The sequence below is a fragment of the Protobothrops mucrosquamatus genome, unplaced genomic scaffold (assembly GCF_001527695.2).
Source record: "Protobothrops mucrosquamatus isolate PMUCROS unplaced genomic scaffold, P.Mucros_1.0 scaffold786, whole genome shotgun sequence".
NCBI lineage: Eukaryota > Metazoa > Chordata > Lepidosauria > Squamata > Viperidae > Protobothrops > Protobothrops mucrosquamatus.
Window position 1 is genome coordinate 140,168 of NW_015387054.1, and position 13,069 is coordinate 153,236.

The 13,069-nt window shown below is 36.4% G+C and overlaps 1 protein-coding gene across 1 annotated transcript in view; it reads left to right on the top strand.

Moving 5' to 3' along the window:
- Positions 1 to 6,547: 6,547 nt before the first annotated feature.
- Positions 6,548 to 13,069, top strand: part of LOC107289924 (neurexin-3) — a gene marked incomplete at its 3' end in the record, with an annotated part of 199,372 nt that continues 192,850 nt past the window's right edge. The window contains exon 1 of the mRNA XM_015818752.1: positions 6,548 to 6,692. Within this exon, the coding sequence (XP_015674238.1) occupies positions 6,591 to 6,692 (102 nt within the window). The remainder of the gene's footprint in view (positions 6,693 to 13,069) is intronic.

Consider the following 13,069-nt stretch of genomic DNA (forward strand, 5'->3'; position numbering starts at 1 on the left):
TTGGGCTGGTAATAGTCTTTGTTTCTTCTGTTTCTCTCTATTTTTCGTTTGTATGTGAGGTACTTATTTTAACCTTATGCTCCTGATACTGGCCATACTTTTTCCAGATCTCCTTATTTCTTTACTTTGATTTTCGTTATGAAGCTATGCTACTACTGCTTTTGTCTCTATCCATCTTTCCCTGCGATGCCTGCATAGACGAGGAACACTACTTTGAAGATCCCCCTCCCCATACCTTTATTATTAATAATATTTTTACCTTTTATAACTCCATTTATTAGTTCTCTAAACACACAGCTCTGTCTGATAATATTTCTACTTAGATAGCCAGACTTAAAGTATCAAAACTCTTCCCTCTCCCCTAAAATATACACTTAAGCTTTTAATAGGTACAGATGAATATAAATAACCTTCCTTCTGAAAGCTGGTGAAATATATTAAGTTACTTGGGACCATTTGCAGCATGACAAATGAATTTTCTATTGTGTATATATTTCTTATTGATTGATAAATGTTGTGTAGTTTGTCACCCAAGATTCTTGCAAATATGCATATTAAAACTAATCATGTTATGCTTTATGGGGCAAAAAAGCTAACTTAAGGAATTTCTATAATAATATAAAATAATAAACTGTGTATGTCTAAGGACATTAACAATCACTATCAAGTTATAGGAAAATCTTTCTCTCTCTTCCCCCTCCCCCCAAATTGGGATTTTTTTTCTGAAATTTTTCCAATAATTAGCTCAATTTTCAGAGCCTTCTCATATCAGCAGTCCTTTAACAAAATCACATATTTTTTTTCAAAGGCTATAAGAATTGGAGCCAATCTGACTTCCACAGGAATTCTGTTTTGTTTAAGGGGAGCAGTAAATAAGATGGCCCAACCTCATAGTTACTGCAGATGGCACTTCTTAGGGGCAGGGATCTGGAAGGGGACTTCTCTTAATTCATCAGAGATTGGCAAAAGTGACTTAAAATAGCAGTTCCACAGATGATCAGATGCTGAGCCATGTAGGGATTTAAAGGTGACAACCAGCATCTTGAATTGCACTCAGAAGCATAATAGTAAGCAAAGCATGTGGACAAACTCACTGCTTGAGCTATTAGATTCTGGACTAGCTGAACTTTATGGGTCCAAACAAGTCCAAACAAGAGCTGACCAAGGCATTGGTGATAGTAAGCAAAACCATAAATGTTGCATATATTCCAGCATTCTAAGTCTAATTTGTTGCTGTTCAGTCATTGAGTGACTTCTAAGTCTTAAATTACTCAACATTTAACTAGGCGTGTCTGTCAGTAACTGCTTCTATGAATTCATGCAAGCTCACATTTGTGATATCAGGAATAGTATCTAGCAGCCTTGCTTTTGCTGTCGTTTTTTTATTATTATTTTATTTTTCCCCCCCCCAAGCATCATGGCCTCATCCTCCAGTGACTTTTGCCTCTGGTTTTATTTCATCTAATATAAAATTATTACTTCTTTCAGTCCAAGTATTTCATTTTATTAATTTAGCATTTCTGATTTCACAACCATTTGTTTGTTTGTTTGTTTATTTTAGAGGTTCACAAAATTAGTTCTCTCACAATTTTCCTTAATTTTCCAACTGGGAAATCACACTTCAGTATACCTTTTTTATCCATTATTTTAGATAGTTAGATACTAAGAACTCTTTGCCTGTTTTGAGGTGTCTTTGAAACAAGAACACTTAATTTTGTATCTTGAGGAACACCAACAATACAGCTTTTCTAGATTTCCCTTTTACCATATGTTTTGATTAGTAATTCTTATTATCACTTCTAAATGTTCTTTGCTATGTTTTTAAATTTAATTTCATTCAGAACAGTTTAATTTAATTTAATTTTCCCATAGATATTTTCAGTTTTTAAAGAATATTGCATTTGTGTCATTCTGTTCCAAAGAATCAAATGTTTAATTTCTAAACATCTGATATATTTACATACCATAATAATAGTATAATATCAGGCCAAGCTCTGGTTAAAGTAGCATAGGACTATAGCACTACATCTGAAGGCAGACATTATTTCCCTTGGACTAATTATCTTATGTCATTTAAACTTTCTCATTGACTGGAAATAGTTGGTCGTCCTCAAAATATAATTGTAACCTATAATTTTTATTTATTTTATCCATGTTTCATGCACATATATTTTCACAGGCTACAAGCATACATTTTTATAATTGTTGTTCTTTGACATTCTCTTTCAATTTAATAACCATTTTCGTTAGTGGTATATTATTTTTCTGTAAATACAGAAGAATTTCATTTAATGATAGGCAAAATCCAAAGTAAAACTAATATTTCTAGCTATAACCCTGTTGCCTGTTCAAAACAGACAGAGGATGTGGCAATATAGAATTTTCAGCAGTTTTTTAAAAATAGATAAGTGTTTTTGCTTTCTTGTATAGTCAGACAGTTTACATGTATAACAGAATGAAATAAAACATTTTTTGTTGGACAATATTCCATTTTTTCTCTATGAGGAAATGCTTCATGGAGCGCATTAAAATTATCATATTACGGAATACTTTCCAATTAGAAAATCAATGCAGGTTTTCTGTGAGCAGATATAAGATATTTATGTATCTTATAATTCAGATTTGCTATTTTTGTACCTATAACCCAAAACTATAAACTTATGAAAAAATTATACATTCATTTTTAAAAAAACATATGCAGGTTTGTTTTTTTAAAAAAAGATGTGCTGTACATAAAAAAACCCATTTTGTTGCATAGAGAAATCACTATACATTAACTTAATTCAAGGTAGTTTGTGCCCCAGTAAATTTCCCATATGGTTATTTAAACAAAAACCTTTGTTTCACTTAATGGAAATGTTGTTAATGGTAGAATTGGTATTTTTCACCAGCACTTTCAGAAAAAGGTTGGCAATATTATTTGTTTTTCTTGTAGATATACTTAAATATGCAGATCCAAATAATATATAAAACAAAGGAAATGTTTCAAATTCTATATATCATGCTGCTCAGTCATACTTTTCAGCATGTAATGAAAGGCTTCTTAAAATAATAATTTTCATGTTTTAAAAAAAAGAATCTGAAAATAGCACTTGCATTGCTGCTGCAATATCTTTCTGCTAAATATTTTATTGATTTGATTTGATTTTGAAGCCACCAAATTCCACAGTGACAATTTAAAAAAAAATAACACATATATCAAAAAAGAACATCGTTTACTAATAACTGTTATTGTCCTGTTTTTGCATTTCCATCAAAATAGTATTTAAGGATGCTATATTTATATTATTAACTTCAAATAATAAAATATAATAGTATAAATAAACATGAAACAAAGACAAAGTTCTTTGAAATTGCAAAATCTAAATGTATCTGAGCAGAAGATTGAACAGAACAACCTTATTGGTCCAATGTCACCCAACCCACAATCGCTTAAAACAATATGGAACTTAATTTTGCAATTAAAGGACTGTAGCATTTTTTCCAATAAATTTTAGACAGGCTACAGATGTTACCTTTTTTTTGTCCTTGTGCATCTCTATTCAAATAAATTTAGCAGGTTATTGAAAGACTAGGAAAATGAGAAAAAACAATGAAAACTGTAAAATCTATTTGATGAGGTGAATGTACACATTACAGGGAATTACCCTTAGTTTTGATGTTTCAGGGGAAAAAATATTTGTCTCTCACGTTTGCATAATCAAAGGATTCCAGCACCCATTGGAAACTAGAAGAACTAAAAGCTCAGTCATCAGCATATATTTCCCCAAGTTGGTAGCATCTCTAAACACTACTAATTAAACCTTTCTTTAAAGTCCTTCAAACAAATAAGTATCACCATAATTATTAGCATCTATAGTTTGGCGATTTGGAAGTCAATTATAAAACTACCCATGGGTAAGTCTTCCCTCTCTTCAAATGACATGTTAAATTCTGTCAACCTTTTTCCATTCATTCCAAAATACCTGATGCAAGCAATCTTCATGCCTCCTTCAATTAGGGAAACTTCTCCCCACTTTCCTGAATATTGCAGGTGAGCTACATGTTGTCTCTGTTAGTCGGAACTTTTATATTCTGTATGTCTTTCCTGAAAGTTCAACTACTGTAGAAGGAAAAACAACAACCCTGGGAATTGGTGAGTGCGTAGGGCAGTCCCTCAGAATTGTCAAACAACTGTGTGTACCCAAGAGATAGGTTGAGTTGGTTAGAATATCTGAGCTATACCAGAGGGTAGCACTGAATGGAACTCTAAAAGGAGGTAGAGATGGATTGGGAAGTGGGACAGAATGGTTGAAATCACTCATGATGGTTTGTCATTATTTATGTGGGTGGAGAGATAGAGAGGGTGAATACATATTTGATTTTCACTTGAAAAGTAAGTATTGTTTGTATCCTTCAAATTCTACTCTGGTTTTAGAGGAAATGTCCTTTGTTTCTCAGAGTGTGATGGGTAACTAATAGCATAAGAATGGGAAGGGCAGGCAGCTCCCTTCCTTCTAACAATCTCTATGGCATGGTTCCCAGGCAGTCCTGCTCATGCTGTCCTCTTTTTCACTCTGTGTGTGTCGGGCACCCCATGCCTTTTTTTGAAAAACTAACACTAGACCATTCATGCAATGTGTCATTTTTACTAACCGACTAATGTACTAACACCCTAACGACTCATCTTTGCTTTTGGTTATTTTAATTAACAATCGTTCTGTTCACAATTTTTTAATTTCCTTTCTTCCCCCTTTTCCGCAAAGCACTCAGGCATTGGACACGCTATGGTAAACAAACTACATTGTCTGGTAGATATCATTCTTATTGTCTCTTTTTTTGGGTTTGCCGTGTGTTATCTTCCTTTCCCTCTCCATCTCCCATCCCCTATTTTTCTTCCCCGTTAAATTTACCTTCTCCTCCTTCTTCTTCTTTTGATTTTGCTGTAGCTACCTTTTCTTCCTATTTGTATTTTTATATATTTTCCGTAAGACAAAAACAAAGGAAAATAAATACAACTGTTCCGGAAATGGGATTTAATTATCTCTTTTGCTGGCTTCTTCACTTTATCTATTTTAAAATATTTTTTATTCTATTTTTGTCAATATTTTGCTAATCCCTTTTCTTTCTTCCCTTCAGTTTCCCCCCCTTTTTTTAGTTTGGGGAGGTGAGATTTTCTTTTTTTTTCCCCTTTTTTTGATTTTCTGAAGGTTTTTAACTCAACTACCATGTCAGGGCCTATGGTTTGTTATGGTGAGCCCAGTCTTTTTCCCTTCATTTTTTTTTGTTCTAATAACAGCTATTATAGGCAAAACTGGGTCAAGCTTCCCTCTTTTTTTCTCACTCCATCTTAACCTCTTCATCGGGCCAGCCTCCACACATATTCTTCCTCTGTCTTTTTGAAATTCCACCAGCCATAACCAACAGAAGCTCAGCCAGTTGTTTGTTTCAGGGCAATATATACGCTGCATGGCATGTCTATGTCTGGTTAATCCCCACCTCCTTTCCCAACCATCATACTGCAGCTACCTCTCCCAATCTCTTCATCACGCCACTAATCTAACTTTTAAATCACATACATATATCATTTTCACAACCTTCCTTTCCTGTCCCTCCCTTCTGTTTTCCATTGCCCTCCATGAATTATGGGGTTTGGACTATTTTTAGATTTTTTAAATTTAGTTTTCCTTTCTTTTAAGCCTTGGGTGGTTTTTCTCCTTTTGTAGTTTATGGTTTCATTAAGGATTGCATGCAAGTGTGAAAAAAATCTCTTTCAGGATACTTCTTGTCCTTCTGGATTTTGAAAAACACTGGCATGGGTGTGCTGAGGTGCAGAGTGTGAGCACGTTTGCCAATTTGTTTTCTCTTGTTTTCAAATTCACTTTATATTTTTTATTTTTGCTGGTGTATGGTTGACTTCTTTCTTTTGTTTTTTTTTAATCCTGATTTTTAATTTTTGTACTTTTTTTTTCTTTTTAAGTTGCAGGACTGGGTGGTGGTGGGCATCTTTGTAGGCACATAGCATGTTCATCCATAATGTATTGAAAGTGAGATCCCTTTCCTTCCTCCCTTCCCTGAATGCATGATCATTTGTGTGCTGTGAGCCAAATAAATACAAAGAAGCAAAATCAAATATATCAACTTCATTATTAGTGTCTTTGCTAACAGTCATAACTAACAATAATCACTACCGATAATGGCTAATCAATCATACTATCAGCTCAGATAAGCGCTCCCGTCCACTAACTGCTCCATTTTCTGGCCTTATTAAATGGAAGCCATCATGGCAGGTAGAATAGCTCTCTTTGGCCGTAGCAAAGTTGAACTAGCAAAGCAGGTGATTAAGGACTTGGAGTGGAGGGACAAAAAGCAGACCAGAAAATGGAACTGAGCTGCAATGAATCAACAAAGTACGGCAAAACCTGTCCTAAAAGTTTTATAAAAATAGGGAGAGGACTTGCTATTTTAAGAACAGTACGATCATTGCTGGGAATTTTGTTTTTTCTTTTCCCTTTTTTTGTTTTGTTTTGTCCATTGCATCCTTCAAACAGGTGACAATCTCTGTGGATGGAATCCTCACCACTACTGGCTACACACAGGAGGATTATACTATGCTTGGCTCAGATGACTTCTTCTATGTTGGTGGAAGTCCCAGTACAGCTGATTTACCTGGATCTCCTATCAGCAATAACTTCATGGGTTGTCTGAAGGAGGTAAATGTTTCAAATGAACAGCATTATTTTGCTTTGTATTCTTTGTTAAATAACTTCTTTGTCTGCCACATATCTTTCTTTCTTTATTGAATATCATACATGAATATCATTGGCAAACTTAGCCTGTCCTCATATAGCTGAATGAATCATCCATATGTAAGAGGAAAGCGCACTGACAATCTTGAAGAAATCGTAAGGTTTGCAGAAGTATAATAATATTGAAGAAAAATACATTAAAGAGTTCCAGGAAGACAGAAAAGTCTGTTTGACCAGGAAATATTGACTGCTCTGAAAATAAGAGGAAATGGAATGGGGTATCCCAGTATAAAGGGGCACATTGGGTGGGCTGAGTTTTTTGTAAATGACATTAGATGAATACTGTATTAAATAAAGTGGGTTCCTTAGTGAAATCTGCTTCAAAGAAGATTTGCAGTTTCAATGACAGCAGTCAAATCAGCAAGAGTGATGGCAAAGAAGGATTTAATAGGAATATTGAGATAAGATTTGATTTAGGTGGCGAAGAAAAGAATTGGCTGTTTATGATAGAATATGGCTTGGAAAGTGCTGAAAGATTTTTTTTAGAAATGAATTACTGAAATATGTGGGAACATGGGGGATTTAGAGGGAAAAAAGTTGCAAAAAATGTAGTAAAAGAGTTGCAAAAAATGAAGTAAAAGAGAACAAGATGAAAAAGGCACAATTTTCATAGAAAATTTTTAAAAATGAGGGAAAAAGGCTAAACAAGGAGCTCTACCAGGTTGAGTGGAATGGAACCCCCCCCCCCTGCAAATTATATTTGAAACTAAAAGAAAAAAATGATGGAATAAGCATTTAGAGGTTTACAAATGTGTGATAGTGATCCATCAAAGAGTAAAACTGAAATGCATGCTCTTTTAGTGTCAAAAAAAAAGGTGAAACTATTGAATGGGTAAGATGCAGAGGTAGATGGGGAAAATGCTAAAATATGAATCTAATATTTTTTTGAGTGATGCACAACTTGTTTAACATCTATGCAAAGATTGCATCTATGCCTGATTATTGGAATAATAATAATTATTGCCATTATTCCCCTTTATTACCTCTCTGTAACAAGTAGTACTATAACCACCACTAACACCTGCAGTAATTCTGATGCCTTTGAAGCCCACCATTAACTTCATGTATATCTGGCTTGTTACTTCTCTTCACAGTATTAGATCATTCAAACAATCTGAAAAAAATAGATGAAGGTTGGCATCATGTCTAGAGTCCCTGGGATTCAATAGTTGCACATGCTGTGAGCAGAGAAGAATTCTGGTCATAATCTCCCCATTCTCAATTGAATCAAAGCTATAAAAACATGGTTCAAAATCAGATTTGGAACAACTGAATTGTCTCCTTTAAATCCATGCCATTTTTTTATCATCCATTTCAGACAGAACGGTTTTTACATCCAAGCTTTGAACAGATGATTAATGGTTTAATTTCTAATAACTTTACATTTTATGGAACCCTGCTATGTCTCTGCATCTGGTGAACCAAGCTATTTAAAGCTGTGTTAATTTTGCTAATTGCTCTATGTTTATTTAGATGACTGGCACCTGCAGGTTTTGGGATCATGTTTAGGGCTTTATAGTCTCCCTGTTCCTTAGTGAGGAAAATGGACAGGATAGTTTCCTCAGTTAAAACCAATAACCTTGGTAGAAAGTCCTAAATCATGTTTGCCCTTAACTCCATTATCTATCACAGCTGAAAGCAATGGTTCAGAGTAAAGGATGTTGGCATGTCTAAGATAGCAGTCATACTATTAAGCAACCATTTACTATTTCAAGAAGGTGATGGTCAGATCAGAGAAAAAGCATTTGAAAGAACACCACTTTGTTTTTATTATTTATCAGATTTGTTAGCTACCAAAAGTTTCTGACAAACAACATATAAAAATAGTTGAACAAGATATAAAAATACAATAAATATAAAAAAACTAAATAAAATATATGCCCTTAAACTTCTGGAAACACTCTTTATTCAGCTTTTACCAGAAGTCATATTTTCCAGAAGACCACACTGAAGACAAACTAATCTCCATTAGGAGGTCATTCCAGAAGGCCAGTCCTATCAGCAAACAGCAGACTTTACCCTTTTTTTGAAAATGTGGAAATCAATGCTTCTCCTGTTATGAGCATAGTTGTTGGGCTGATATTAGTGTGGAGACGTGAGATAGCCAGGTGCCAAACCACAAAGGTCTTTATAGGTCAATGACAGCATTTTAAATTGCACTCGGAAATTAATAGGAAGCCAATGCAAGGCCTGAAAACAGGTATAAAACCTGTTCAATGTTCAACTTATGTGAACACCCTGCCTATTGCATTTTGCACCAACTGAAGCTTCTGGGTGGTCTTTGTAGAGCGGGTTCCAGTGATCTAAATGGGCTGGTGATGAGAGTATGAGGCACTGTACTCAGATCTCTCACTTCAAGCTGGGCTGCAATTGGTAACCAGCCCAAGCTGGGCAAAGGCTTTTCTGGCCACAGCTTCCACCTGCTGGTCTAACAGGAGGTAGGAGAACACCCAAATTGCAAATCTGCTTCTTCAGAAGCAGGGTGACTCCATCTAGAGACAAAACAAAGGGCGTAAAGCACACCCTATATATAACAGTAGCTCAGTCTTGTTGGCATTTAATTTAAGCCTGTTCTCTTCCATCCAGACCTACAGGCTTGCCAGGCACCAGGACAGGAGTTCAGTGAAATTTCTGACCCAGGTTGGGGTTGTATGCAACTGGGTATTATCAACGTATTGATTCCAAACCTCCCACAGTATAGAGGGCAGATAAATGGCCTTAAGAGGCATAAGCAAAAGCTACTACCAAGGGAAACAAAAGGGGCCTGTGATAAGAGTAAATGTCTCAGAGACTTCACATGAAGATAAAGGGAGGCTTGCAAGATTGTAATAAAAACACAACTTATCTATATACCAATGGTTTCCTAGTCTGGCTTTTCTTAAGGGCTGACACCCAGTGAGTTCATATAAATATTGAATAGCAAGCAGAAAATCACTGATTCCTAGGTATCCTGCAAGAAGCAAACATGATGCTGATCTTTCTCCCCCCAAAATTACCACTGACTGGAACCAGCTGCTGGGGAAGGAATAGAACCACTGGACAACAGTACCCCCAAACCCTAGAGCCCAACCAGAGGGGTACCAGGATTGAGAGTGTGCTGGAGCAATAGGCCTCAGATTTGGAGAAAAAAAACCTCTAGTAAATGCCATCAATCTCCCAGGTGTACTGGGGGACTTGTGCCATCTCCTCATCCCACCATGCTGAGGAGGCCTGGGCCCTCTCCCCTGTGCTCTGCTTAACAACACATTTGGTCACTTAACAATTACAATTGAGAGAGCTGGAATTAGGGGTGTTGAGCGAAGTGGTCACATGGTGTTTCATTTAATGACTGCTTCACTCACTTGCTGAGATTCTGAGCCCAATTGTAAGTGGAGGATTACCTGCACTGAGATTTCAAATCTCAACATTACTCATCAAATAAAGTGACTAATGTCTCTGTTTTCTGCCCAAGCCAAAACTCTTAATTGATATAGGTCTAGATGATCCTTTTCATCTAGGAGTTCCATAGTTGTCCCCATGTTAGATGTGAAACCCCAGGTCCAGATGTAAAGGTTCAATTAAGCTGATTTATTGCTAAAAGCCTATGCACAGGAATCTTCTCAACTAATGGTCAGCACCTGGTTAGAGTTAAATAAGGGCCAATGTCACTCAAGGGGATAGTGATCTTAGTTTGCTTGTGGTTGCATAGGGATTCTTTTCACTCTGCCCCCAAGTTCTGCCATTCCTTCTAGAACCCATACCTTTGTCACAACAATCTTTGGAATAAAGGAAGGTTGGAGACCAAGCATGGTTATCTAATATCTTCAGATCCAAAGAAATTAGAATAAAATAGATGTAGACAGATGATTACTTATATATTACCCCTCAGGAACTTGAATTTTCTCTTCTTTTTTTTGCCCCTGCATTCTTTTCCAATTTTCTTGTGCTGTTTGTAATGCAGTCAAGAGTATTAACAAGAGGGGGTGATGCTTATGGAATAATATAAGATCAAACAAATAGAGTCATTTTTATTTTATTTTTATTGTGGTTTTATTATTATTTGTTTTAATATGTCCAGTCTTAAACAGGCTGCTTGCAAATAAGGGCTGCTTGTGCCCTTTCCTATAATAAGGAGTAAGTGAATATGTGTTTTTAATGGGTAAAGTGTGGGATTAGAGCAAGCAACAGAAGGTGGGGCAAAATTTACTGCCAGTCTTAAAAGTTTAGATTCAAAAATTTACATATATTTACCAGTTACTGACAAGTTAATTTGCTATGTTTAATTTTAAAGTGGTAAAATCAGGTAAATTATTATATGTATATGAAGCAACAGCATTTTGAAACAGTACCTGTCATTTTTTAAAAACTTATAAATGAAGAGACCCCTATAGATATATAGTCTTAATCAAAAATATGTGAAAATATTTAACTCAGGAAATTAATGTAACTTTAACTCAGGAAATTTTTAAAGCTAAGACATGGGAAGAAGCTCTGCTATTTATTTTCCTGTGGCTATTATTTGTGAGAGCACTCCTTGTTCTGAGCACTCTCAGTCTGTCTAGGACTGTCTGCTTCTAGAAATATTTGAAGGAAGAGAATAGATCTGAACTATCTCTGAACAATGGACTGCTGCTAAGAAAAAAAGATGATTCATTATAATGTTCTTAAGAGTAGCTTAAACACTGAAGGCAGAAGAACACCTACCTAAGCTTATATGTCCTTGCCTTTTAAACTGTATTCCATTTTTCATTTCACTTTATTACTATGAAACATTACCACATATCTATAGTCTCATCTAACCCAGCATTTTGGTTATGGTTATGGCCATGTGGTTCTCCCTCTCTCATTCTTTTTTCCTCTTCATTTTTTAAATCTGGTTATTAACTGAGGGATTTTTCCTAGGGAGTAGGATCATGAAATACAGTATCACCTATATATCTATTTATTTATTTACAAGATTTATATGATGGCGTATCATACAGTGACTCTAGGTGGCTCACAGTAATCCATAAAACATAGTTAAAAACAAAGGTACCCTTCCCCTCCTCATAGTGCCAGACCAAACATCCAGAGAGCTCTCCCCTCCCCATTCTAGCACTGGGGAAAGAGCCAGGTCTTCACAGCTTTCTGGAAGGCTAAAATGAAAAGAATCTCTTGGATTCCCCAAAATGGGAGGCTGTCCCAAAGGGCTGGATCCATCACTGAGAAGGCATGCCTCAGAGGTCCCGTCGGAAGGCAACATTTAAGGGTGAGGACCTGAAGTGCATCCACCCTATCTAACGTCCTTAGGATGGTAAATACCCTTAGAGAAAGGTGGTATCACAAGTAACCTGGCCTTCTGCAGTGTATAGCTTTAAAGATTATTAAAAACACCTTGAGCTGTATCTGGAAAGCAACTGGAAGCCAGTGCAGTTCACACAGCAATGGTGTTATTCAGGTGAACCATGAATCCGTCCAGGGCACAACTATGGCCTTAGTCAAATCATGCACCAGAGGCTCAGGAATAACCCCAAACTCCCTACTAGTTCCAACAGTCACCTGGGGTTGTCTGTTTGAATAGGCTTATCCTCCCTGCAATGGGGGCAGCTGCAGAGAACTCCAGGGCCAAGAAGGAGTGACCTGTCAATAGGAAGGACAGATGTCAATGTCCCCTTACCCCAGATTGCTTTGCCACTGCCCTTTGCTACTTAAATGCTTTGATGTTCAGCTAAGTTTTCCTTTGGGTTCCCTTCCTTGAGAATACCAATATGCTTAACATCCATTGAGAATTAGCAACACTCAGAATATGTATTTCCATTTTACTTTCAAACTATTTGTTTAAAAAACCTAGAATTTCATTAAAGTGACTGATACTTATTTCAGGCCAACAGAAATGATACTGAACAAATCCAAAATATCTACTGTATAATAAGATGATTCGGTTCCTCGTATACTTTCTGATTTCCTACCAATTTTTGAATGTAATGATCCAGTACAGGTGAAATGCTTCTCAAACCTTTGTATAGCTTTCAGTTTATGCTGGGATTTGTAGTTATCTTGCCCTAAAGAGACTTTTCATGTTTTAAAAAAATATGACACAACAGTTTGTGTTCCAATTCTGGTATACGCTCCCACAGAGTGGGTCTCCTCAGGGTGCCGTCAGCCAGACAGTGCCGGCTGGCGACCCCAAGGGGGAGGGCCTTCTCTGTGGGAGCACCCACCCTCTGGAACGAACTGCCCCCAGAGATCAGGGTGATCCCTGATCTCCCTTCCTTCCGCCGCGCCCTCAAGACATGGTTGTTCCAGCTTGCGGGACTGGCCTA